This window comes from Argopecten irradians, chromosome 12 (assembly GCF_041381155.1).
Source record: "Argopecten irradians isolate NY chromosome 12, Ai_NY, whole genome shotgun sequence".
Taxonomy (NCBI): domain Eukaryota; kingdom Metazoa; phylum Mollusca; class Bivalvia; order Pectinida; family Pectinidae; genus Argopecten; species Argopecten irradians.
The window spans coordinates 18,241,729-18,269,532 of NC_091145.1; the positions used below are offsets into that span (position 1 = coordinate 18,241,729).

The 27,804-nt window shown below is 33.7% G+C and overlaps 1 protein-coding gene across 5 annotated transcripts; it reads left to right on the forward strand.

Annotated features, from left to right (window-relative positions):
* Positions 1-139: 139 nt before the first annotated feature.
* Positions 140-27,637, forward strand: LOC138304825 (5-aminolevulinate synthase-like). 5 transcript variants are annotated; one of them, XM_069245141.1, is made up of 15 exons: positions 5,866-6,016; positions 9,229-9,288; positions 10,454-10,520; positions 15,425-15,562; positions 16,526-16,692; positions 16,949-17,032; positions 17,402-17,662; positions 18,349-18,563; positions 19,010-19,026; positions 19,893-20,077; positions 20,455-20,634; positions 21,567-21,731; positions 21,894-22,033; positions 22,220-22,348; positions 24,122-27,637. In XM_069245141.1, the coding sequence occupies exons 5-15, from the start codon at positions 16,536-16,538 to the stop codon at positions 24,464-24,466; spliced, it is 1,878 nt and encodes a 625-aa protein (XP_069101242.1). In that variant the 5' UTR covers positions 5,866-6,016; positions 9,229-9,288; positions 10,454-10,520; positions 15,425-15,562; positions 16,526-16,535; the 3' UTR covers positions 24,467-27,637. The 5 variants fall into 5 exon arrangements, with proteins under 5 accessions (XP_069101241.1, XP_069101242.1, XP_069101240.1 ...); XM_069245140.1 differs by lacking the exons at positions 5,866-6,016; positions 15,425-15,562 and adding an exon at positions 140-254; XM_069245139.1 differs by lacking the exon at positions 15,425-15,562.
* The last annotated feature ends 167 nt before the right edge of the window (positions 27,638-27,804 follow it).

The following is a 27,804-nucleotide window of genomic DNA, read 5'->3' on the forward strand; positions in this document are numbered from 1 at the left end:
CTCTCTACACAGATTGATAAAAATGCCGGTAAAATTTTACAGAAAGAACTTTGCTTAGAGGAAAGAACATTTTAAAAGTAATACTTTAAATTTTAGTTTGAATACTTCATTCCCATTTACTTTCAAATAAACACAAAAAATGCTACAGAACCTTTTTTGGTGTAGAGAGTAAAATAAGGTTTTGACACCGAAATCCAAAATTGAAGAGAGGAACTGATGTAAACACCTGTATTTGGAGCAAATTTGACAGAATGGTTGGTATTTTTGTGATTTCATTTTAAAATTCATTTCTTCATCTACTAACTTTATATCTGATACAGCACATGTTTGTATTCATTGATGTTAAAGGCCGGTTTTAGTTTTTACCGGTTGCACATTGTGTAACGACTATGGGAGATGGGAGGTAACTCTGATTAAAAATACACAATATTATACAACCTGATAAAGGTCAAACTTGAATTATCTTCCAAAATTTAAGTTCTAAACACAAATTTCATTTTAAATGTCACCAAAACATTAAAATTCTATTGTGTTAATTTCATCCAACGTTTTATTTGGCGTTTGCTTCCTACCAGACACCATATGGATGTTCTGACAAACTGGTTTCAGCCCCTATAAATCCAAGATATTACTAAATTTAAAAATTGATGATATTGCTTTAAACTTTTTTTCTCAAAATATATTTAATTCTCATTTCTTTACTGTGATTTAATGCTAAAATGTCATTTCTTTGCATGACATTGTAAGGCAGGAAATTCATTACTTTTGTAATTTCATAACAAAGTTATACAACACAACTAGTACATGAAATGAAACAAAATAAGAACAAAGTTGTGCACGTATACCTTATACCAGAAATGAAGACGGCTGTAAGTATGAGAATTTCATTACTTTGGCAGGTTATTTTGTCTGTATCAAATGTGTATGGCGGTAATCAGACGGATTAAGCAGGTACAAATATGGACGCTGTACCCATACCCGAGCCAAAGTCACGCACGTTGAACAAATACACTACATAAACCACTGAGAAGGTGGTTAACTTTCTACAACGGTAAAATCACACTACTGTCAGAGCGATTTAGAGCAGTTCTAGGACAAAAATTGCAGTTTACTCTAACGAGCAATGGGATCAGGGTTTCGGCAATGCAGGGATAGTCGGACCACAATTTGAGAGATGGCGGACAGAGCGAGCGAGTTTGACACCATCTACACTACAAGTCACAACCATGGTCGTTTGTGTAGGCATATCAACCAGTACACCTGACTGATATCTTGATTTCACTTAATACTTGTTTTTCCCTTTGTTGTGTATACTTTGTACCGATATGTACACAATTTATTAATGTTCATCTATAGGCTGAATTGTCCCCTTAAATGACTAGCCGGACACATGCTCAAACCAAATCGGTGATAACTGTTAACTGGTAAGCTGTTCTAGCATTAGTAAATAATGTAGTAGATATAGTGAATTTGTACCTAATGTTTTTCCCCCTTTAGTTAAGTCCTATAAACAAGTCGCAATGAAAATTTAAAAAAGCCCAAATGATTTGATGAATTGGTAATATAAAAAGACGTTATCATATATGAATAACTTTAGACACATTGTTAGAAACAACCTATGTCACATCTGTCACTTACCGGTAATTTGTATATTATTGGTTATTCATTTGAAATACGTAGTTAGTTAATAAAACAGTGAATTGTGTAACTAATGATATTATTTTAAGATATTATTTGATTACATGCACCCTTGTTTAATTATTGTCCATTATATAGTCATGACATCACATAATTGCCGTCGGGTTCAAAAATTTAACGCACACAATCTGTCATATCCTAGGGGTTGACAAAGAAATCTCTTAACACCTAAAACTGGTGATAAATCAGTGAATGGTAGGAGAATGCCCCCCCCCCCCCCCCCCCCCCCCCCCAAAAAAAAAAAAAAAAAAAAAAAAAGAAAATATCATCCTCTAGCTGCTATAACTGATGATAAATACCTTAATTTAGAATCATTCTGAATGGGTTACCTCCCTTCCATTATTGTCCAACCTTCAATGTTGGCCTGACTATTACTCATTCAAGCTGTTCACACAGTGATTTTTCTGGTTATTTTGGGGGAAAGTTTTGTATATCAAATTGGAAATTTTTAATTGCAAAAAGAGCAGTTTTTGAGAAAAAAATTGTTTTTCATAGTAATTAGGGGCAAAATAAGGGGTTTGGCATTGTGAATGGGGTAGGTAAAATTTACCGATCCCTGATATATAAGGAGAAAAATCACCATCACAGCTCTGCAAACTTAGTTTACATTTTACAGCAATGTCAAAGCGATGTAACAAATTATATACATCTATCAGTATTTTTCGAAATGATTACACAATGGATAGGTGAATTGACAATGGCTAGTATGCATTGTACATCAAAGAAACCATAGGAAGAATATGAATATTAATTTTTTCTGGAATTTTTATTGTCGGTTGACTTTTTAACGAAATCTGAAAATAACAACTTGTGTTTGTTTTTGCCTCACAACCGCAGAAAACCTACCCGCACGTGGACGCAAAATAGAATAAATCATAACTAGGGCCTAAATAAATGAAAAATAAAATCTCCCTCTCATCCAAATATACACATGGTCTCTGTTATGAAGTGAAGGCTGTAGAATTATATTGTACTTAATGTGAACCTATATGTTTGTGACATTTTAAAAGATTTAAAAGACACACATATATATATATATTTATATATCAAAAAAGAAAAAATATGAAGACTTTGTATCAGTTTAGCCTTTCTGCCTTCACAGGCATAATCAGTGGTGATGATGGACATATATATTTGTGGGTTACAAATAAATGAAAGACTTAGTCACTTGGTAATTTATTAACACAAAGTTTATAGCAAGTCGATGGGGAAAGTACATTGAATTTTTTTTCATCTTGCTTTTCCGATAAGTGAGCACAAACATGATATGCAGGGTTCCATCTTTAAGGAACATAACTTTGACTTTGTCAAACTTTAGGGCTGGGATACTGTGATTTAGTTCCACAGTTTGTTAGTGATCTGATACATTCTTTTATACTCAGTATATTTAAATTAGGAAACTGCAAAATTTCCCCCCCAAAATTGGACTCGGACCTTTGATCATTGAATGAGCAATGGTACGTTTCTGATAAATAATCCTAGAAATAATTCTTGTAATATCTTGTTCTTTCTAATAGAGTCATCATCATTAGTTTTCAAACGTCTACACAAATAAGAGGCAGGACGGGTGGGGCCCATACTTTTAAAACTTGTTTTTTATTACGTAGCTATACTAATGCTTTTCATCAGATCTTCTAATATGTTGCCTCTTGCAATACATGTATGTAAATTATTCACTATTATATAGGTAAAATGAAATTAAATATGATTGTAATGTGCTTTAATATTTCTTGTTAAAGTAATGGTAAGCATGGGATTATTTCATGTCAGTGACCATATCAGCTTTTTGATGGGGCGAATAAAGGAGTCAATTATATTCCTCTAGAGAAATTTTGATATATATAGGTAAATATTTAATTTTCCCAAATAAAGAAAAGCTCTCTAAAAGATAAATGTTTCAAGAAAGATGAAATGTAGTGGGTTTTTTTCAATTCAAAAGGCACATGCCCCTGAAATTATTGAGTAGGAAAATCACTGAGCTCAGCTTGTTTTGTTGTTCAGGCTGTTACCTGAATATATGTGTCACAACTTTATATGTAGCGTGAATTTTACACCGGGTTTCCTCAAGTGTTTGTAATACTAGATCACTACCAGGATGTAGAATATTCACCTACCAGTATCTCTCAAGCATTAACTATAAATATCAATTCTATATTGACGTATGTATACACATGGATTGTGTACACAATCAGTTATATTTTCAGCAGAGTTAATTTAATTTGATGTTTTTTAGGAAACCTTTCTGACGTACATGACACCCACGCCATCATTCAGATATGATAACTGTATGTGCAAAAGCCTATCTTAAAAATAATTTCAAATACAAATTTCATGTATTACTTTTAAAAAATTCACATAAATTCTTTTAATTATTTTGCATCAATTGATGAGGAAAATCAAGTTATACAAAATTAACGTTATGTGGAAAGCTGGCAAAAGGTAAGAGGGTGGGGTGTACCAGTACCCTAGCTTATAAAGTTTTGTAGGTTACTTTATCCCAGGGGATTCAATTGGAGGCAATGTGGCATTGTATCATTCTGGTACCGTTTGCTGGTTAAAATGGATGTGGTACTGCCTGAATTTCGCAAAAGTACAATAGAAAACATTCTGCTTGTATAATGTATACAATTGATTATTTTTGATATTTTTATTTTGAAGTAGAATTAGTAGCTCAAACTTTTCAATGGTGGTAATGGTGTAGAGTATGTAACTTTCATTACTGATGAAAGATAGAGAAAAAATACCATTTGTCAGCAGCGGAAACATCTTTAAGCACTGTCTGTACTGAAAGATAATTAAACCACTGCTATCCTGTACTTAGCATGGCATACAGTGCTCTTAAATTTGCTCAAATAATTGACCTTGACCTTTATTTAGGTCAGATGCATTGGTCAAATAGGTTTCAATCTTAGGCAAAAGACATATTCTGAAGGCTCACTTATAATTCGCAACCATGAGGAAAAAGGCTAAAATATCCAACTGACTTCTTTTTAATACCTGCAATTGCAAGGATAAATTGAAAGATAGAATTGAAGTGAGATTGTTTTGCTTTGATATTTGAGAACTCAAATGACTAAAGGCCCATGGACCTCTTCATTCATTGTCAAGAGAAAATGCCTATTTGTAGCCTGCATAGGCCCATAGACCTCCTCATTCATTGTAAAGGGGAAAGGCCTAGTAGTGGCCAACATAGGCCCATAGACCTCCTCATTCATTGTAAAGGGGGAAAGGCCTAGGAGTGGCCCACATAGGCCCATAGACCTCCTCATTCACTGTAAAGGGGGAAAGGCCTAGGAGTGGCTAACATAGGCCCATAGACCTCCTCATTCATTGTAAAGGGGGAAAGGCCTAGGAGTGGCCAACATAGGCCCATAGACCTCCTCATTCATTGTAAAGGGGGAAAGGCCTAGGAGTGGCCAACATAGGCCCATGGACCTCCTCATTCATTGTAAAGGGGGAAAGGCCTAGGAGTGGCCAACATAGGCCCATGACCTCTCCATTTATTGTAAAGGGGGAAAGGCCTAGGAGTGGCCAACATAGGCCCATGGACCTCCTCATTCATTGTAAAGGGGGAAAGGCCTAGGAGTGGCCAACATAGGCCCATAGACCTCCTCATTCATTGTAAAGGGGGAAAGGCCTAGGAGTGGCCAACATAGGCCCATAGACCTCCTCATTCATTGTAAAGGGGGAAAGGCCTAGGAGTGGCCAACATAGGCCCATGGACCTCTCCATTTATTGTAAAGGGGGAAAGGCCTAGGAGTGGCCAACATAGGCCCATGGACCTCTCCATTTATTGTAAAGGGGGAAAGGCCTAGGAGTGGCCAACATAGGCCAATGGACCTCTCCATTTATTGTAAAGGGGGAAAGGCCTAGGAGTGGCCCACATAGGCCAATGGACCTCTCCATTTATTGTAAAGGGAAAGTTAGGAGTGGCCTGCATTGGTTAGTTGAATTCAAAATTTGCTTAAATCTTCTTTCCAATATTTTTAAAATGTTATTCATATAGTTATCAAATATGCCATATCCAATATCATTAAATATATACCTTTGTATATATATATATCTTAGAGTATTTTTTATCTGAGTTGCAAGAAATAAAGTCACGTTTGACAGGAGTTACTGTATTAATGCCCTGTGACTAGCTTGGTTGTCAATCATGACCAGGTCAAGAGTGGGCGTTTCCCTGTTGTCCTCAACATCTTACTTCCTGATCTCCCCCTTGTCGTCTTGTTGTCGTCCCCTTGTCGTCCAGCGTTAGTACACAGCCAGGTTACAGAGGATCTAGGGTTTAATGGTCTTATCATAGCCCGTTGTGAAAGTAAGTGCTTTGTTGGATTCTTTGTAATGCCGGAGTTTATTTATAAAATCAGTCTTGCAAGCAGATTGTCACGATTTCTTATCAGGTGATCATGAATTGTTCACATCTAAGGTTAATGTAACATGTACACATATTACAACTATACATACATTACTCTGGGTTAACGTTCAGTTTGTAATGTACTACATAACTATATTGCAATTTCATGTCAGCAGTTTTGTGGCATGCACATTATTTAGTAGCTTTTTTATGACAATTAAATCAAACATCTTTATTAGTATTTTTTCTCTTCATTTTTGTCATTTTCTTTTGTTTGCATACAAATGACATGTAGATTAGCTTGATTGTAACACTTATAAGGTTATAAAAAAATTATATGATCAATAATATAAATGACACTGCGTCATGTGTTCTTGTGAAATATTGGCTCATTCTGATGATAAACTGCTGGCACAAGGCAAACTAAAGGTGGGTGTCATGTGGATATATGGTATTTGTGTACATACTGGGGTCACAATTTAGAATGTCCTATTTCTTATACACTAGGCATACCACAATCTGTCTAGGATTTCAATGATGGATTTTTTTACTAGTAGTTGTTTTTATCCTTCCAATATAAAGTGAAATATTTTGAACAATGCAGCAGTTTGTGAATTAATTCTATAAAAGGTTTTGGTTAGGTTGCTTTCATATCATATTGTCAGGTAACATATGTTCATCTATAAGGTTTAATTATGATCTCTGTAAATACTGCAAACAGTTTTTAGTGTTTACCTTTAAGCTTGCAGGTACTATTCAAATACGTACTCAGGTAGTCATATGATGACAAATGTAAATCTTTCACAATGTACAAGCTATATGTATGTATGTTTCACCAATGCAAATACTAAATTTGCACAATTGATATTTTTCTCTTTTGTAACTTTATTCAAATACATGTATATTTTAGTGGAAATCAATATAAAATCATTTACTTTCTGAATCCAAACCATTTTCATTACTTTACCCGTAATTAAGTACTTTCTGAATCCAAACCATTTTCATTACTTTACCCGTAATTAAGTACTGTATTGTTATTGAAAACAGCTTGTAGGTGCTAGACAGAATAGTAAGCCTTTGATTATCTTTAACTTTTACATTTGTTTCTATTAATCTAGCTTTAACTTTAAGTGTTACATATCACACTCTATTTTGAGAGGAACTTTGGAGTAAAAAAACAATTGTCATATGTCGCTAATTTAAAGTAGATATATTCAGGTTACCTATTTAAAGATGTAAAGAAATTATTAGCGACAGTCAATCATGAGAGTCAGAGTCTAAATTGGACTTCCTTGTAGTCAGAGACGTCTTTATTGAGAGCTTAACCTTGGAACATATATTTGGATTTACTTTTACTTAACGGAACCCTTCACAGGTAAATGAATAAAGTGTTTCGCCTTTTCATCCTGGTGACTGGACTTCCCCTCTCAAATGCAACTTCTGTACATATATGTGACTATTCTGTATTATCACTGAATCATGTGTGTTATTTCTCTCACTTGTAAATAAACATTCCATATAATGTACTCTGTAATATTCCATTCATCAACAACAACGCTAATACCCCGTCTCAAAGACAACGGTCATGCAACCTCAACAAGTATCTATTTTAATGTGACATGCCAAACATAACTTGGGCTGTAGACTGTAGTCACATACAGATAAAAGAATATATCAGTCTGTGTACATACTCTAGAAGTTTCACCCAATCCTTATTATTAATTAACAAAATAGTTCAGAACTTCTTAAGTTCAATTATGTACAGAGTCAGCTATAGCTTTAGCTGTCGAGATTTAAGCAGTAATATCCAATCTGAACTGTTGTATGCCTGACTAGCTATGTTCCATTTCAACAGCTTCCTTATGCGTTACTAAAGTACTGGTAGGTTGCTTAATAAACACAGTACTCTATATAATACATTAAGAATTTCATGATATGTCAAAATGATAACAAACATTTTAAAGTTTATTGGTGTAAACATTAAGGAGTATATAGGTAATTTAAATACTTTTAAATTTATATGTAAATTACCAATGGTTTAATTTGTTCCCAAAAATCAAAAGGTTAGTGATTGCAGATAGTTTGAGCTTTTTAAACAGAATTTGAACTAATGGTAATGCAGCTAGCATGCAGCAGTACCGCATATGGAAGACACATACAATGCCCCTGTTACATTGAACGTGATTAAATAGCATAGCATATATATATCATCAACTATAGTGCACATAACTAAATAATGTAAACTTAGATATTTTGACAGAAACAATATTTTGATGCTTTTTCAGGCCTGAAATTTTCTACTTACTTTAGATAAACAGGAATACGTTAATTGAATATTTGTGTGTCGTAAAATGGTAATTGTGCTAATTGAATGCATTTTGTATTTGTTTGCTGTAAAATTGCAAATGTGCTAATTCATTTGCTAAATCAGTGTAGCGATATTAAGATTCACCTTGTAATTGAATGGATGAAAATATGTATGTATTAGGAGATCTACTGGGTTTTTCAAAGGCATCTTGTATGTTAGATTTGACTCTTTTTACTTTAAATTATAATTACTAGTAATTGCTATGGATTCAAATAATGCAGATACTTTCAAAGATGGGCGGCTTGATGTAAATTATCAATTCTGTCAACTTTATTAAATAGATCTGATTGCAACTATGAAGTTTATGAAATGCTATACATCTGATAAATATAAAAAAGAAATCAGGCTTTGAATAACAGATCTTAAACTGTCCGCTTCATTTCATTGTAACCTTGATACTAATTTTCCTATAAGTGAGGAAATCTCCTGAATTGGGGAAAGGCTACCGTATAGCATCCTGTCCTATTTTGTCCTGTCCATGCATAAGTGGTATAAGTTTTACTCAAATTGAAGGAAAGTAAAATATGATTATCGGTCAATGTGTTCTAATTTATATTGTCTTTGGTTGATGTTTAGAAGCATTAGAAGCCGATTAGGAACAGGTTGATCTAGACTTCTATTGATTTATCCCCAACAGAGAAGTGGATTGATTTATAAGACATCTGCTGAGCTGTTTACAGCACTTATTGTCAGATTCTGTACAACCTGTTGTTATCTCTATTTACCAGTATATATATGGGCTGACTTAATACTTAAAAAATTCTAATGTCATCAGAAAGTTCATATTTATTTTGTGTTTTTTCAGGAGTGAGTCGCTCTCAGTGTTAGGGCACACACAGGGGGAAGAGAACATCCTATTATATATGTAAGTACCTTATGGTTTATTTTATTGGTTCCCTTCAGCTGAAACCGGAGGGATCAACTCTATAGTGTTAGTTTCTGTCTGTCTGTCTGTCTGTCTGTCCGGATGGTGGTTTCAAATTTCAGATAATTCACATAACTTGAAAACAGATTGATAAATTTTGTTGTAACTTCATACAATGGTAGCTAATATTATGAGGTACTACATTTTGTGATTTGATATGGGGTCAGATGATCAACTACACGGGTCTTTGTGATTAAAAATTTTATTTTTCATATATTTTGATTTCCAGATGAAAATGAAAAAAAGTTAAAGAATTTCATACAATGTTAGAAAGAAAATACAGACTGAGATTGATTTTGGGTCAAAAGGTCAACTACAAATTACAAGGTCACTCACTATCGGTAATATTTTGCCCAAATCTTGTTTCCAAATAATAACTTGAAAAAAAGATCGAAAGATTTTGTTGAAACATATTAACACAATTTGTTGCTTATGAAAGGTCTCTTGTTACTAAAAATAGATTATTCTTCTCCTAGAAAATCATCATCAGAACAACACTTCTTCATTGGTGTCCACCAGATAATGTGATTGCATATTTTTGTAAATAATCAAACTACCTGGGATGTATTTGAATTTCATGATTGTCAGGTCAATGTCAAGGTCATCATTGCTATTTTTAGAAAATAATTATCTGGACTCAAATGCCTTCTTTGAATTCTTCATTGATTCTCACTGCACAGCTTGTAGTTATAAAGGGGTAGCTAGTCTGTACTACTGTCGTTGGAATTTTCTTATTGTCAAGGTAAAGGTCAGTGTTATAGCATGCAGGGATCGGACAGGGAGGATGCTTGTTTCATTTTAGTCACTGACATTGAATCCTGAAGCCTTTTATGGTGTGATGTATATATTAATCAACTTTTAAGTTTTACTTTTCTTTCATCTCCAACATTAGCATAAACAATTAGTATGATTAGTTGTCTTTTCCTGTTGATGTTATAACAGCATGGTTACTTAATAAATAAATCAATAATATTTCAGAAGTAGTTCATGTTCTAAATTAGCTGGCCCTTATATTTGTGTCTTTGTGTGTGTTTTTGAGGTTTCACAAAATTAGGTGTTTCTATCTGATGAGTTGATTATAATGTAGAGATAATTTGTTTTTCAGTGGGGTACCAAAGTCTAAGACCGCTGAAGTCCAGCACCCTAAGCAGAGAACTAACACCAAGACCAAGGTAGGTGTACCAGTTGTAATCTTCAGAGCAATACTGAAAAATAATGTGACTACTGTATTCGACCCAGGGCGTTTAAAAAATTGAAAAGTGCTAATAAGACGAAACTATTGCAAAATCTATGCAGTTTTTGGTCTTAATTTATGCCTGGACAATTGAAAGCAAGGCATCAAAAATGGGTAGGGGCATGGGCGCTTATTGGGTCGAATACAGTAGGTATAAGACACCGAATGTCAAAATGTGATGGCCGGGATGTACAAATATTTATGCCTGCCTGCTAACCTCTTTCTCATTTCTTGGTAGCATTGGAGAATAAATATGAGCATAAGTTTTTCATTTTCCTGTAAATAGGACAGATGTATTTTGGAATTCATTGAATGACTAGAAATTTAGGATTTTATCTTTGCTCTTTTGCATGTCTTCTTGTTTGCTATTCCTGTTCTGTCCTCTGGATTAGACATTGGTGTCTGTACACAACAGGGTCGTTGTTGGTCCTGAAATTTAGGAATGAGATGACTGCTGGTTACATCTGCATTCATGGTGTATTTATTTAAGGATTTAAGTCTCTTTCTGGTGCTTCTATCGAAGAATAAAGTTGAGTAGGGTATCAATATTTGGAATGGACTGAGAAATAAAGCTGTGTAACTTTTGGTTGAAATGAACAGGATTTATACTATCAATTAACCACTGACTGTAAATTTTACTATATATTTACATATGCCCCTATATAGTCAACGGGAGGGGCCGGAGTTGCGTTCAAATTAGCATAAACGCAACGGCGTATGAATACAAACCAAGAGTAGGATTGGACTTCTTTTTGTTCACGCTTCGGTAAGATTTTGCGTCATATGATAATCTAAATAAACTTTAATTACTCAAGTTACATTTAACTTTTCACAGATGACAGATTTGCTTTGAATTAATAATAAACTGAAAAACGATTTCGGTCCCTAGGCGACACAGACAATATCATGCTCGTCATTAGCCTACTTGGTTGGCCTACTGTATGAAGTGTAAACAAAGTTTCTTCGTTGTCGGATTCAAAATAATAATAAAGAGTTGTTATTAGATCCAATTAGAATATATTTGACATCAAAACAGAATATGTGTTCAAGCATTGTAACGGTAATAACCAACAAAAAGAATTGCTGGTTGAGGCTACAACCGGGGGCTTTCCTCAGGAAAGTTCTAGGAATTCCATAGTTACGTCAGTCACACACCCTGCAAACACTTGACTATCATCCGTACAATAAAATAAAAGTCGTTTCTATGAAGAATTTATTCTATATTGCGTACATAGACCGATACATACATTACAAACATTCAGCAGCTCAACAGTCATACCATTTGATCAACAGGCTATTTCACAGTTACTTTCCTCGGTTGAAAATCAAATATTGCGGCTTGCTCCACTTCGAACCGCATCACTACCCTGACAACGATAATATACCGGTAGTCATTCCGCCTCATTTATCTCGATTTTTATTGGAAATGAACATTACTGATACATTATCAAATTGAAAAAAAAAACACAATTTAAAAATAATTTAGAGGTGTCATTGTTATATTTCAAATCAAGCTGCAGCTATAACAATCAACAATCGGAACTATATCTTCGGTCATCCTGACTACCGTAGTTACCCAACTTAGCAACCATCACCGTTTTAAATTTGACGTAAAAGTAGACTTATTTATGTTAATATGAAGATTGAACAGTGTTTTGATTGCGTTTATGAACGCAATGGGATACAGACATATTCTACATGTAGTGCTAACTTTTAACGCATTCAAAACACTGTTCAATCTCTATTTAACAATGAATTTGATTGTACGGTAAAACACAATTATAACAAACATCTGTTTGCAAAATCACTTTGTTAAAGCAAATGTCTGTTATACACTTAAAAGCGTAGTCTGTTATACAATTACTATAGATATAGTTAAGGAACCTTGACAGGGAATGACAATAGCTATGTTATGAATTTGTTTTATGCATGTTCGTTTTTTCTGTATTTGCATTTTACAGAGTTATCTGCCCTTGCAGGTAGGTATTGATTGTCACCTCATATGTTTGCGAGCATAATGTCATACTTTTCGGAGAAAATGAAGTGAATTGTGCCGACAAAATAATGATGTCACAGTTGATTGATTACCTACCCGCAAGGAAGCTTACTCTGTAATATGCAAAGACAGACTTAACATGTTTTACTCTAGATCTATCTACAAAGATGCTCATCATGTTGAATATGCATTAATATAAATACCTAAACAATGAAAACTTCAGATATTGCAATTTATTCCCTATAGACTTCAGATATTGTTTATCCAAAAGATTTAAGGTCAGCCATGTATATATATATATGGAGGCTGCTGAATTATAAAAAAAAAGGTGATTGATGGAGTTATCAGGGATGACATGTAATCTAGGATAAATTTACTAAGGAAGGCAAACCTGATGTCAAGTTATAGTGATCTGATAAAAGTTCTGTGACCTCAAATGTGTATTTTTGTAGAGGTCAGTAAACACATAGAATTTAGACATTTATGCCCCGTTTGCCAACAGCTATACAAATTAAGCTACTCAGCAGTTAATCACAATAACTACATGTGATGATGGCATCCAAAGTCTTTACAAAATTTGTCACTTTAATTTTGATACATGTTTCAGGATTATGATGGATAAGTGAGCATAGCTTTTGCATTTTCCAGGGCACTGAAATTTCAAAACAAAAAGTTGTAGTCTGTGTACGTTTGATAGAAAGGCCCTAGGGGCAGGGATATTTTATAGCCGTCATTTCTTATACGTACACAACGTCTTGCGATGCTTGATAAGGTGTGGCTATAACGTCAGTCAATCATCACGTGCCGTGCACTGATAGGTCACCGTTAATTTACCTGTAGAAATATTACCTGTCGGATGATATACCTGTCACTTGAGTAAGTTTACAGTAGACAAGTCATGATCAAGGATTATTAATAGATTGGTGTGTTTTTAAACAGTGGCATCATGTTTGCTAAGTGTGTGTAAGTATTACCACATATATAGTGTACTATACAGAGGCAGTGTCTGATAAGTCAGTTTTTAGATGTACTGTACGACCAGGTATGTTATAATCATTCTTTACTGACATATGGTAATGTGTACCATACTTATTGGATGATCAATTTGTGATATATCTATCTTAGTTTGAATATTGTACTTATAGCCTTTGAAGAGTTTTTTTAGCCTCATAATTCTATGTTTTTTTACCATAAATATGTACATATGAGAAAGTGAATGAATAGCAATATCGCAAAATGCTCTTTTAAGCACATTTTCATAGGTTATATAAACCCCAAAAATATCAAGACAAACAAAATAGCAGCATACTGAACTTGTTAATGTACATACATGTAGATCCAATGCTAATTAATTATTTGAATACAAAATTGTGGTTGATTTTAAAAGCTGATTTTCAATAAGAAAAGAAAAAAAATCTTGTCATAGAGATTAGAAGCTGAACAAGCAGCTTGGGACTTGTTATGTTAGGTTTGTGTTTGTGTTTTTAATTGTTCTTGTAAATCTTATGATGGATCATGTCTTACTATACCGGTATTTGTTTTTTTGCATTCTCGCGTTTCTAACGGTTCTTTATTTTGACTATTGCTTTTACAAAAAAAGGAACACAACTTTAAATGTTTGATGAATTCTTAGAGCCAAAATAAACATGCACATGTACACATTTAAGAGTTAAGATTAACTAAAGATTCAAAACTCTTTGTTCTCCCTGTTCTATATATGAGGGCATGAAGGTCACAGATACTTATTTATAAACTGAACAGTCAAATATGATGTTGCCTGGAGCACTTTGTCTTATGGTAAGCTTATAAGATCAATTATCAATCATGATGGTGAGATACATGTAGATAAGTTCAGAAATGCTGGAGGAACTAGGATAACATCAGTCTGTCAATAATTTATAATGTAAATCCATACAGCTAATTGTTTATTATTGAGATGTTCAATTAAGATACATTTGTAATTCCTCTGTGTGAATAATCTGTACTTACATAAGGTCATGTCCCAAGGATATTGATTTAGTGAAAGCGTGAGCTTTCATATTGCTGGTCCGTGATAAGAAACCTTTTGAAAAACATTTTCACAAGAAAATGGAGAAAAAAGGGGGAAAAAACTATTCTATCTCTATGGTTACACAGTCTTTGATCTATGTGTCTTGTTTATGCAGCATGTGATTTTGAAATCCTGTCCTGACAACATTAATTACTGCTTGATATATTGTTGCTACAATAGATTTTATTGAGGTGGGAATTTGTTTGTGAGCTTTGTATTATTCAAGTCACCTTTCATCCTTGGTCCATCCAAAACCATTTCTCAGAAAGAACTGAAGGAATCTTACGCAGGTTCCCCTTTGTCCCTAGTTAAGGTTATTGCATTAGCAAAAAGACATGGTCGAAAGGCAGCCATCTCAGATTTTGAAGTTTGCTACTGCAATATCTCAGATAAGTCTTTATATCTTTCTCTTTGATTTGTAGGTTTCCTTGGACCTTTTGATCATGTGTATCTTGGAAATTGATAGCTGGTAGCTGCTATGTAGTGCAGCCTATGTATTCTTTCTGCTGGTTTGATTGAATAGTTGTTGTTTGAAAATTATGGACCAAATGTAATTAGACCTTTCACTAAATTATGGCACAATAATTAATTAAGTAATAAGTAATTAGCCACAAACCAATTTGCTTTTGATTTAATTAGATGTAAAGTAAAATAAAAATGTACAATGTAATTAGTACATTTCAATTTTCATTTTGAAAATGCTACCAGTTGCAGTTATGAATGTACATATTTTAGCGACAATCTTTTATTTGCTTTAGTGCTTTTTCTGAAAAAAATGTTTGTTTGGTTTTAATAGTAACCTTATCAACACTTTCCACCCAACAACAACACAGCAGGATTTCCCCGAGAAACTTCACCATGCGTTAACATCAATCTACAGTATAACTTAATTAACTGAAGAAATCAGACAAGGATAAGGATGTACCTTAAATAAGTAGGTTAGAACCACCTGTGCATTCAGCCATTGATTAATAGTAATCATGAAAAAGGCTAGACTTGGAGTAGTTTTGTATGTGTTACAATATACACCTACGTACTTATATTCAGGTATCAATAAGTAACCAAAATAAAAATATGAGCTGGTGTAGCAGCTGGTCGCCTTCCTTAAATTGTAAAAAAGCATTGTTTAACTTGGGTATTGTAAGATATAAGTAATTTGACAGGAATGAAGCTTTAAGGGCACCTGTTTTAATTTGTTTGCTGCATAAAGTTTGGGATTTGTTTAAGTTCAAGGTAGCAATGCTAACTTGATCAAGCATGATTTCTTTATAACCTTAGCTTTGGTAAACTTAAATTGGGAACCAAATTAAAAATCAATATTTCACTATTTGGTGAATATCAACTGTACATTGAAGGTATATCTAATATCATCTTATACACTTAATTAACAAATCTACAACTTTCTTATGGTAATTACAACACTATGTAATTGGGTAGATATCTGAAGTGGGTAAAAGATGGATGTGTATGACTCCACATGATTTGATTTTGTGTCTGTGTGTTCAGTTTCAATTGAAGTAAATAATCCTCACCCCAGCTATGCTGACTTAGCACGTTTGTCAATATTGATGTAGACATCCGACTTTTATTTGTTGACCATTTTCTGGACTGATTAACCCAATTATACTTAGGAGGAGACAACACAAGATATCCAATAATAGGAGGAGACAACACAAGATATCCAATAATCAATAATAGTTTATAGTGATTATCACTGTTTTTCTTGTAATCACAGAGCGGTTTCTGACCTGTATCAGAATTACTGTTGTCATGGTAACAAGAAATATACTAGTTCATTTACCCTAACAATCACGTCCACATTTGACAGCTAACTTTTACAGGCAATATCAATATGCTTGTGTTATTGAACTAAAATGTGTTATTTCGTCTTATTCAGATTGAGCAACATGACTGCCTCACTACGATGTCCCTTTTTGAGTCGTATTCCGATGAACCAAGTGAAGAAGGCTGCGCCCCAGTTGATGTTGTATGCAGAGCGCTGTCCCATTATGGCTCATGCTTTCCGATACATGAGTCTCCTACCCAGGGAGGCTCCTGAACCAGGTAGGCTGTGGACCTCTGCATTTTGAGGTGAACATTCCAAGATGAGGAAGGGTCCTAATTTTTTCACGTCCCTCTTTCTGTCTGTTCTTCTTAAGTTTGTCTACATTTAAGTGACTTAATTCATTCTTGAATTTACATGAATTTTTTAAACACAGCCTGCTTGAAACATTTTTGATTTTAATTTTTTGTTGTTCAATGTGCTTACATTTTGTTATCACATGAACTTGTTATACAATTATCTATTTATCTGTTACAGAGACCAATCCAGCCAGTAGGTGTCCATTCATGTCCAAAAATAACATGGTCATCGAAGGCAATATCGCCACCATTCTACAGAAAGGTAATATTAGATACAAGTGTAGGGGTATTTCTCTTTGGGAAATGTATCAATAAACCTTTGGAAGAGAAAAGATATGACAAATTCTTGAATAAGTTATCCACCAATTAAAGGCCACATCTGACCAGATATCTTGTAGGTAAATCCACATACTCATCTTATTCACCCCTGTAAATTTATTATGAACTGTTCCAAGCAGCTCTACAGAGATGAATGTAAACTTTACATCATCTTTTTTTTTTTTTTTTTTTTTTTTTTTTGTACATTTATCTTAACATACAGCTTGACAATATATATCTGGAAGATTCCTTGGTATAATTATGTTTTGATCTAGGTAATTTTAAGAAGAATGTCTAACCATTGTATTTATAGATCTCCACCATGACATAGATACGGTTGACGATATGGTTGGTTCTATAAAGGAGGAAGCAGTAGTGGAGATAGATACTGAATTATCTAAACCGGGTCAGACTCTGGCGGATTTAAAGGAGGGACTTGAGAAAACAAGGCCAATTTCCAAGGAAAGAACTTTACGGAGCCCTGCCAAAACATCTCCCAGACCTACTTATCCATCAGGCCTGCATGTAGAGAGAGCGCTACAGGAAATGAAGCTGTCCTTGAATAGAGCTGAAGGTCAGTGTAAGAAGGAGAGCTGGGCCAGTTTGTATAGACATATATATAGGATTTTACCTACAGTTTTAAATGCAGTTACTAAATTGGGATGCCTTAACGGAAACACTATGTAATCAATACTTAAAAAATTCTATAGGTGATGTGAATCAATAAACTACATGAAGTTGAATAAAATGAATACCAGGTTGAATAATGAAGAACATTTTGTCTATTGAATATGGGTTTGCTGCTTGGGAAATTCAATAAAAGATCGCATGGGAAATGAGTGGCAATTATACAATGTGTAACAGGTCTCATTGGAATAGTTCTTTGTCTTTCATCTAATATTGATGCCATATATATACAGTCAAACCTGTCTGACTACCTATAAATGCACCAAGAAAAAAATGGTCTTTATAACCAAGTGGTCTTTATACACAGGGCAAAGTTTGCTGAAATTGACCATTTGGGACCCTGAAAAACTGGTCCTATTAAGCAGGTGGTCTTAAAAGTAAGGTGGTCGCTAAGGCAGGGTTTACTGTATATTTACATAAGGCTGGTACGAAACTCATTTACAATTACATGTATGTCTTCTATCCTATTCAAAGCTTAGATTTTAAACTCAAGTGATGTTCAGACATGGTTCATAACACTAGTTTTATTGTTTGAAATAGAAAGTTTTATGTATTTTTATTTTTCTATTGCAGGAGAGGACATAAAAGATTCAATACCTTTGTTCAACTATGAAAGCTTCTTTGAGGGAGAAATCCAAAAGAAAAAGAGAGATCATTCCTATCGTATCTTCAAGAATGTGATGAGGAAAGGTCGTAAATTTCCCTACGCAGAAGAACATTCAGGAGAGAAGAAGGACATTACTGTTTGGTGTAGCAATGACTACCTCGGCATGAGTTGGCACCCCAAGGTCACAAAAGCTGTCGAGTAAGTAATACACTGATAAAGAACAGAGGAGTATTTAGATTTTAGTTGGTATCTCAAGGTCACAAAGGTTGTCAAGTAAGTAATACACTGATAAAGAACAGAGGAGTATTTAGATTTTAGTTGGTATCTCAAGGTCACAAAGGTTGTCGAGTAAGTAATACACTGGTAAAGACAGAGGAGTATTTAGATTTTAGTTGGTATCTCAAGGTCACAAAGGCTGTCGTGTAAGTAATAGACTGGTAAAGACAGAGGAGTATTTAGATTTTAGTTGGTATCTCAAGGTCACAAAGGTTGTCGAGTAAGTAATACACTGGTAAAGACAGAGGAGTAATTAGATTTTAGTTGGTATCTCAAGGTCACAAAGGCTGTCGTGTAAGTAATAGACTGGTAAAGACAGAGGAGTATTTAGATTTTAGTTGGTATCTCAAGGTCACAAAGGCTGTCGAGTAAGTAATACACTGATAAAGACAGAGGAGTATTTAGATTTTAGTTGGTATCTCAAGGTCACAAAGGCTGTCGAGTAAGTAATACACTGGTAAAGACAGAGGAGTATTTAGATTTTAGTTGGTATCTCAAGGTCACAAAGGCTGTCGTGTAAGTAATAGACTGGTAAAGACAGAGGAGTATTTAGATTTTAGTTGGTATCTCAAGGTCAAAAAGGTTGTCGAGTAAGTAATAGACTGGTAAAGACAGAGGAGTATTTAGATTTTAGTTGGTATCTCAAGGTCACAAAGGCTGTCGTGTAAGTAATACACTTATTCAGGACAGAGGAGTATTTAGATTTTAGTTGGTATCTCAAGGTCACAAAGGCTGTCGTGTAAGTAATAGACTGGTAAAGACAGAGGAGTATTTAGATTTTAGTTGGTATCTCAAGGTCACAAAGGCTGTCGTGTAAGTAATACACTTATTCAGGACAGAGGAGTATTTAGATTTTAGTTGGTATCTCAAGGTCACAAAACCTGTTGAGTAAGTAATACACTTAAAAGTGCTTACTCTATTACTCCAGGTTACTTAAGTATATTTGAAAATAAGTATCTACGCCTATGTTGAATAGCTGCATTATGGTTGATATATATTTTATATACTGGTAATACATTTGCTGGGTTTTGTATTTGCACAGTAAAGAACAATTTTGGAATGCCACAAAATCTTGAACTTCTAATATATTGAGCATGATCTTATTTACAAGTATGGGAACATATTATATGGAAAGTATTCCATATGGTCAGACTGTGACTAGACAATAATAAATAGGAAGTAGTTTGTATTTTGACCATGCTATATTACAGTGATGATGTTCCTTATTTTGTAGACAAGCTGTCCATGAGCACGGAGCTGGGGCCGGTGGTACAAGGAACATATCGGGGAACTCTCCTCTACATGAAGAACTGGAGCAAGAGCTGGCCTCATTACACCAGAAGGAAGCGGCACTAGTCTTTACTTCCTGCTATGTAGCCAATGACTCGACCTTGTACACCCTGGGCAAAACTCTGCCAGGTAAACATCGTAAACATCGCAAAAAATAATCATACATTAAACTCTGCTATAATGTTTGCGACTAAATATCTTAAAAAAATTTGCAATTAACTTTATGTAAGAAACAAATATCAACAGCAAGAAGATTTGTTCAATATATTTTAAACTTACCTGGTCCATAGGACCAATGTGAGCTTATGCAATGCCGTGGCATCCAGCGTCGGTTATCTGTTGCCAGTCGTCCGTCCAGGGTTTTTGGTCATCAGGTGAGCGAGACAGGCCCTCTGGGCCTCTTGTTCTTAAAGACATGTATAGCCATGTCTAGAGTACTTAGATAAGCATTGTCAATCTTTCATACATTGTTAATCCTACTAAAGCTACAGTGATTTAACTTTCAGGTGTCCATATATTCTCTGATGCTGGAAACCATGCCTCTATGATACAGGGTATTAGGAACAGTGGAGCACCAAAGCATATATTCAGGCACAATGACCCAGAACATCTGGAGTACCTACTCAAACAAGTGGATATATGTGTACCCAAACTAGTGGCCTTTGAAACTGTACATTCCATGGATGGTAAGAATTTAAGTAGACAAACTGTCTGAATGACTGCAAAAATTAACAGAATCCTTGTCATATGTATTTATCCTGTTCCTTTTAACTATATTAGTCTTGGATCACTTGAATAGTATGTGACGTTTGTCTCCCTTTGACAATTACATAGGAAAATATTGTTTCATATAAATCAATCCTGCTAAAGAGAATGAATAGTGTAAATGGGCCGACTTAGATGGGGCCTTGGTGTCGGAGAAGTTAAGATGTTTGGACATATTACTACAAGATTAAGGCCCTCCACCTCTGGGTTGTATGTTTGAATACCATGTGGGGTAGTTGACAGGTACTGCTTGTGGGTGGTTTTTCTCTGGATACTCTGGTTTTCCTCCACAGTCAAACCTGTTACACTTTCTTAAATGACACTGGCTGTTAATTATATAGTAGGACATAAAACTAAACAAATCGACTTGTTTTTTCCTAATGTCTATGAAAATGACTTACATTTGCTTTACATAAAGACAGTGTTAAAAGATTTATGAAAGCAAAAGTCTAAGGCTTTTATACATTTTCAATTGAGATGCTATCAAAATTTGTTATTTTACTAAAGCACTTGATTTTTTTTCGTTTATCTATATAAATGGTTGTATATTTATATATGATTTTATGATAGTGTCTTTGATTTTCTATCACAGTGCTTTGAACCTGAAGTTAATTATCATGGTCAGTGTCTCATTCTGAATATTTAAACCCAACTAATTTTCATGGCAATTCAATTTTCCGATTTATTGGTAAAATATTTTACTGTACTTGCAGTTAAATCTTTTTCGCGGTAATTTATTTTTGCGAACTGTAATCGCTCATGAAAAATTCGAAAATAAATCACAATTAAGTAAGTTTACATTATGTAAATACCACATATCTCTGACAGACATTTTAACTTTTTCCTTGTACAGGTGCTGTGTGTCCCCTGTCGGAGCTTTGTGATGTGGCCCATAAGTACGGAGCCATCACGTTTGTAGACGAGGTACACGCTGTCGGTCTGTACGGACAACATGGTGCTGGGGTGGCTGAGAGGGATGGCTGTATGGACAAGCTGGATATAGTGTCAGGAACACTAGGTATGGGGTTCAGTTATGTATTGAGTTTACTATTTACATAATCTAAAAACGATGTTAAATGTTATGCTTCTAAGCATATCTTTATGACGATAATCTACACATGTTAAGCATTTGTATCTGTCTGGTGATTGACTATTACCTGTGCTTGTGTTTTTTTCACAGGTAAAGCCTTTGGAAATGTTGGGGGATACATTGCTGCATCTACCAATACAATAGATATGATACGGAGTTATGCCTCTGGGTTCATTTTTACTACCTCTCTACCCCCCACTACACTAGCTGGGAGCCTGGCATCTGTCAAGGTAAATCTCCACACCTCACCCACCCTCCATACTGTACATAGGCAATGTTACATAAAGAAATTAGGATAGATACAGTATAAATATTGTAAGATTCAGGTATCCAGCAAGTAATCATGTATCCAAATTCTTTGTTGTCTTATATTTTGAGGTTTTATTTAATCAAGTCCTGTGGTATCAATCTTTCAGATTCTGCGAAGTGAAGAGGGGAGACAACTGAGACATATCCATCAAGAAAAAGTGCAATATCTACGTGAGAAGCTGAAGGAGAAGGGCATCCCTGCTCTACATTGTCCCAGTCATATAATACCTGTCCATGTAAGTATAGATCTTAAAACACTTGTCTGTGAGGACAAAACACTCGCTTCAAAGGGAAGAATACTCATCAATGGACATTTTTAACAATGACTTTAAAAGGAGTCAGTTCCAGGTTAATCAATATGTTACAAAATAGGTTCCTATACTTTAACAATTTAAATCAAAGATAATAGACTTCTCTTCTAGAAGGAAAACTTCTCTGCCCAGTTTTACGAACATTCCTTAACTTTGAGCAATTCTTTAACTTAAAATTCTAGATGGTAAAGCTTTACATAGTTTAAGGGAGGCTCCTAAAGAAAGATTTTTCCCTAAACTTCTTCTTTAATGCTTTCCTATGGGAATGTTAAGTTAAGTAATTCCTTAAAGTTCTGGAATGTTCGTCAAACTGAGCCGTGTTTTAATTATTGAAATATTGCCTATTGAAATCAATATACATGTATGTGGTATTTATAATACTCTGTAAATCAAAGTACATGTATGTGGTATTTATAATACTCTGTAAATCAATGTACATGTATGTGGTATTTATAATACTCTGTAAATCATTGTATATGTATGTGGTATTTATAATACTCTGTAAATGTACATGTATGTGGTGTTTATAATACTCTGTAAATCAATGTACATGTATGTGGTGTTTATAATACTCTGTAAATCAATGTACATGTATGTGGTATTTATAATACTCTGTAAATGTACATGTATGTGGTGTTTATAATACTCTGTAAATCAATGTACATGTATGTGGTATTTATAATACTCTGTAAATTAATGTACATGTATGTGGTATTTATAATACTCAGTAAATCAATGTACATGTATGTGGTATTTATAATACTCTGTAAATCAATGAACATGTATGTGGTATTTATAATACTCTGTAAATCAATGTACATGTATGTGGTATTTATAATACTCTGTAAATCAATATACATGTATGTGGTATTTATAATACTCTGTAAATCAATGTACATGTATGTGGTATTTATAATACTCTGTAAATGTGCATGTATGTGGTATTTATAATACTCTGTAAATCAATGTACATGTATGTGGTATTTATAATACTCTGAAAATGTACATGTATGTGGTATTTATAATACTCTGTAAATCAATGTACATGTATGTGGTATTTATAATACTCAGTAAATCAATATACATGTATGTGGTGTTTATAATACTCTGTAAATGTACATGTATGTGGTATTTATAATACTCTGTAAATCAATGTACATGTATGTGGTATTTATAATACTCTGTAAATGTACATGTATATGGTATTTATAACACTCTGTAAATCAATGTACATGTATGTGGTATTTACAATACTCTGTAAATCAATGTACATGTATGTGGTATTTATAATACTCTGTAAATGTACATGTATGTGGTATTTATAATACTCTGTAATTCAATGTACATGTATGTGGTAATTATAATACTCTGTAAATCAATGTACATGTATGTGGTATTTATAATACTCTGTAAATCAATGTACATGTATGTGGTATTTATAATACTCTGTAAATGTACATGTATGTGGTATTTATAATACTCTGTAAATCAATGTACATGTATGTGGTATTTATAATACTCTGTAAATCAATGTACATGTATGTGGTATTTATAATACTCTGTAAATGTACATGTATGTGGTATTTATAATACTCTGTAATTCAATGTACATGTATGTGGTAATTATAATACTCTGTAAATCAGTGTACATTTATGTGGTATTTATAATACATTGTATGTCTTTGTTGAACCTTACAGGTCGGAGATGCTGCTCTTTGTACAAAGCTGTCCAATGATCTCCTTAATGACCACAACATCTACGTCCAGGCAATTAACTTCCCCACGGTGGAACGAGGTATGGAGCGCCTCCGTATCGCCCCCACTCCACACCACACACAGGAAATGCTTGACGACCTGGTTGATTCGCTCGTTAATGTGTGGAAGGATAACGGCCTTGACTTGTTCACTAAAGCGTGTCCTGATGAATGCGAATTCTGCCACAAGCCCCTGAAGTTTGAAGAGTTGTCGGTCCGAGAGAAGATCTGTAACAGATCCAACTGTACCTACGCCTCCCTGCAAGTGTCTCTGGTGGCCTGTGCATAAATCTTTTCACAAAACTGGACCAGGAATATCTTTACACAGTTTCTTTTTGAACTTTCTGCTTGATAAATCATTGAAATGAAAACTAATTGGGGTGCCATGGTATCGAGTCATTTTGAAAATAAACACTGCATATTTATTGTTTGAATTGCTGCCAAATTGCTGCTGACTTTAAGGCCTACCTCCACTGTCTAGGATACGGATTATTGGTTCTAGGATCACATCACTTTGTTTACAAAATCATTTAAGTTAAAGTCAGTGTTTCCAGCTGCTGTTTAGGGAATTAGAATAAAGAAACACAACAACATTATTCATTTATATCTAGATCTCAGACTAGTTATTGTCACAAAAATATGAACAATATCATATAATATATGATAATGAATGAAATTATATAATAAACATTTATTGGTTATTGATACCAACAAATTTAGCCAGGAATATTCAAAGTCCAGTATATAGAACTTGACATAGACAAGAGTGATCTTGATCCATTTGATATTTAGCGCTGATTTGTTTAAGAAGATCTTAGCCTATGTTAAATTTAGAGCTTTAAATATTTGTCAAAGAAGATCTTAGCCTATTTGAAATGAAGATCTTAGCCCATTTGAAATTTAGAATTTATCTATCAATGGTGATCTTAGCCCATTTGAAATTTAGAATTTATCTATCAATGGTGATCTTAGCCCATTTGAAATTTAGAATTGATCTATCAATGGTGATCTTAGCCCATTTGAAATTTAGAATTTATCTATCAATGGTGATCTTAGCCTATTTGAAACGGTTCTTGTGATAGGTCTTATCCTACATAATATCGTAAAACAGGTGTTTATTTTACATGTGATATTTCTGATTTCTATTTTTAATGAGAACTACTGGTATATATACCGGTACTTTGTATTAGTTTGTCAGGAGTTCATTGTTTTGTTTGTTAAATCAGTCCATTTTAATGTATGGCTGTTCTGTTAGAGATCAGGTAATCCATTAAAATGGATGGCCTGCCTTTCATTGTTAAAGAGAATTGTCTTTGCTTTAAATGGAAACGTGTAAGGTATGCCAGCTTCAGATAAATAAATCCATGACATTGCCATTTAATAATGTACATTGGATAAACTTTTATATACAATATTTTCCAAGCAATAACATGGCTTTAATAGGTCTGTAGGAAATTTTCATTTACTCAGATTATGTTTGTTAGGCTTTATGCTTTTTTACCTGTCTTATTTCATAACCACCTATTTAATTAAACTGACGTGTTAATTAATTATCAATTCATTTACGTATAAACCTTATACAACCATTCATTAATCATATTTAAACCACACATTTGCAGATATACATACATGAAATGAAGCATGCCAAAATACCAATATATCAGATTCTTTTACGCTTTAATACCTTTCTCTGCTTTTGCATTGTTTTTAGATTTCCATTTTATAACTCACTTAACCAGATTCCCTGCCTTAACGCTTCAATTATAAACTTGATATAATTTGTATTGTGGTCAAATATCCATATGTAGCAAACATTAGATATTTTATAATTCTGATGCCTTGGTTATATGTTGCATGTTTATTTATCATAGCAAATCAATACAAAGCTTAATGGTCATATAACCACATTTAGATTCTGCTTGTGACAACATAAAGTTCTTTCATATTTAAACAACACATTCATATCCCATTATATATACATAGATTGTTGCTGATAACAGGTCTAAAACATAATTGTAGTTGATAGCACAGGGGTCTGTCAATACTGGAATGTGCTAGTGATTATCGTAATATAATGGTACTTAGATATCCCCAGTATTGTGACAGACCCCTGTGGTTGATGGATATTTAAAGCTTGCTTCTAAAGTCTATAAATGTGTTATAATTGGAAGAGAGATTTATTTAAGAGTAGTTACCACATGTTAACATGTTGTTAGGGAGGTTACTTGTTACCCTGTTATTGATGTAAGTGTTGAAACTGTAGTCAGTATTTTAAACATAGTATCATGGTCTACATTGAGGTGTGAAAAATAACAATGTTTTGTTTTCTAAGTAAATTGAAATTGTAAAGTTCAATCTATTTTGCAACAAAATTTTCATTCAATTTATCGAATATTGATCTCGATACTTGCCAATGTAAACTTGATCTCAATCAATCAAGAGTGACATTATATGAGAGCGCTATCAGCAAATCATCTTCTGATAATCATTATATTTTTAGTAGTAAAAAATGGGTGACGGTTTAACAATGATTTTGAAAATTTACTGTTGATTGGATAATTTAACTGCCATCACTGGGGCTTAATTACGTATCACTGCCCTCTAGTGTTAACCAGTATCATAAAAGGTCAAAGTTCATATACAATGTAGTTCCATATTTCATGATTTAGTTGCATATATCACTTTAATTCTAAACGTATGATAACTGAACTGATCCACAGCAAGTACTTGTTTATTTTTATTTTGTTAATGATGCCTAATTAATGAATGTTTTGTTTATGAAACCAGTATAATAATAAGTTGAATTTTGTGAAGGTAAAAAAAAAAAGAAACCAAACCAGTTTTTATGTATGAAAAAACGATAAAATAGATATATAATTTGAACATTTTATTTTTAGATTGTTTTGACACCAAGAAGAAGTTAAAATCTATAGAAGATAATTTCAAAATAGTTGATCTTTAGTGATTCGTAAACTTTGGCCTTTTTATCAGAATATAATTTTTAAAAATTTAATAAAATTTCGGCCTGTTTGTCTTGGTCATTTTGTTTCAGTTAAAACCACTATCATGCTAGAATTACCAATTAGTTTTAAATTTCCATTATTCTGTATGAAGTGTATCCCTGACAGTTGTTTTTGGCGTTCATTGAGGGATAAATGCAAGTGTTATATTTGTGTTTGTTAGATTGAAATAAGGATTTTATAATATACTTCTAGACAACATCCACAAAGAAATATTCATTTATTTATTAGCTTTAAAGTGTTTTATAATTCACAAGTAAAGGTGCCTATATATGTGACCCAGTCATATTCACATATCCACAATGTTTTTTCACTATAATCTGTGGTGCATTGTGTCATCTATAATCACAAAAATATAATTTCAGGAAAATGAGGCAATATTTATTTACTTGAAATTAACAAAATGTATTTTTGTCAAAAATAAAATGACCAAGATGAAATGTATTTTTGTTGTTTTGTTGAGATGAAGTCTCAGTTGACCTATTATTAGTCCAATCGTCTGATCAGATGGTGTAAGTTGTTGGAGAAGAAGAGATCAGAGTCACCTGCCCGACCTTGAGTATTCTCAGGGCACTCTGGTTTCCTCATGCTCTCATGACTCTCGCGA

Bases quoted from the DNA above. Each gene is read 5' to 3' on its own strand.
- LOC138304825 (XM_069245138.1), top strand. The intron at 17,663-18,348 runs GTCAGTGTAAGA...TTTCTATTGCAG, and splicing joins GTCCTTGAATAGAGCTGAAG to GAGAGGACATAAAAGATTCA. The intron at 20,635-21,566 runs GTAAGAATTTAA...TTCCTTGTACAG, and splicing joins AACTGTACATTCCATGGATG to GTGCTGTGTGTCCCCTGTCG.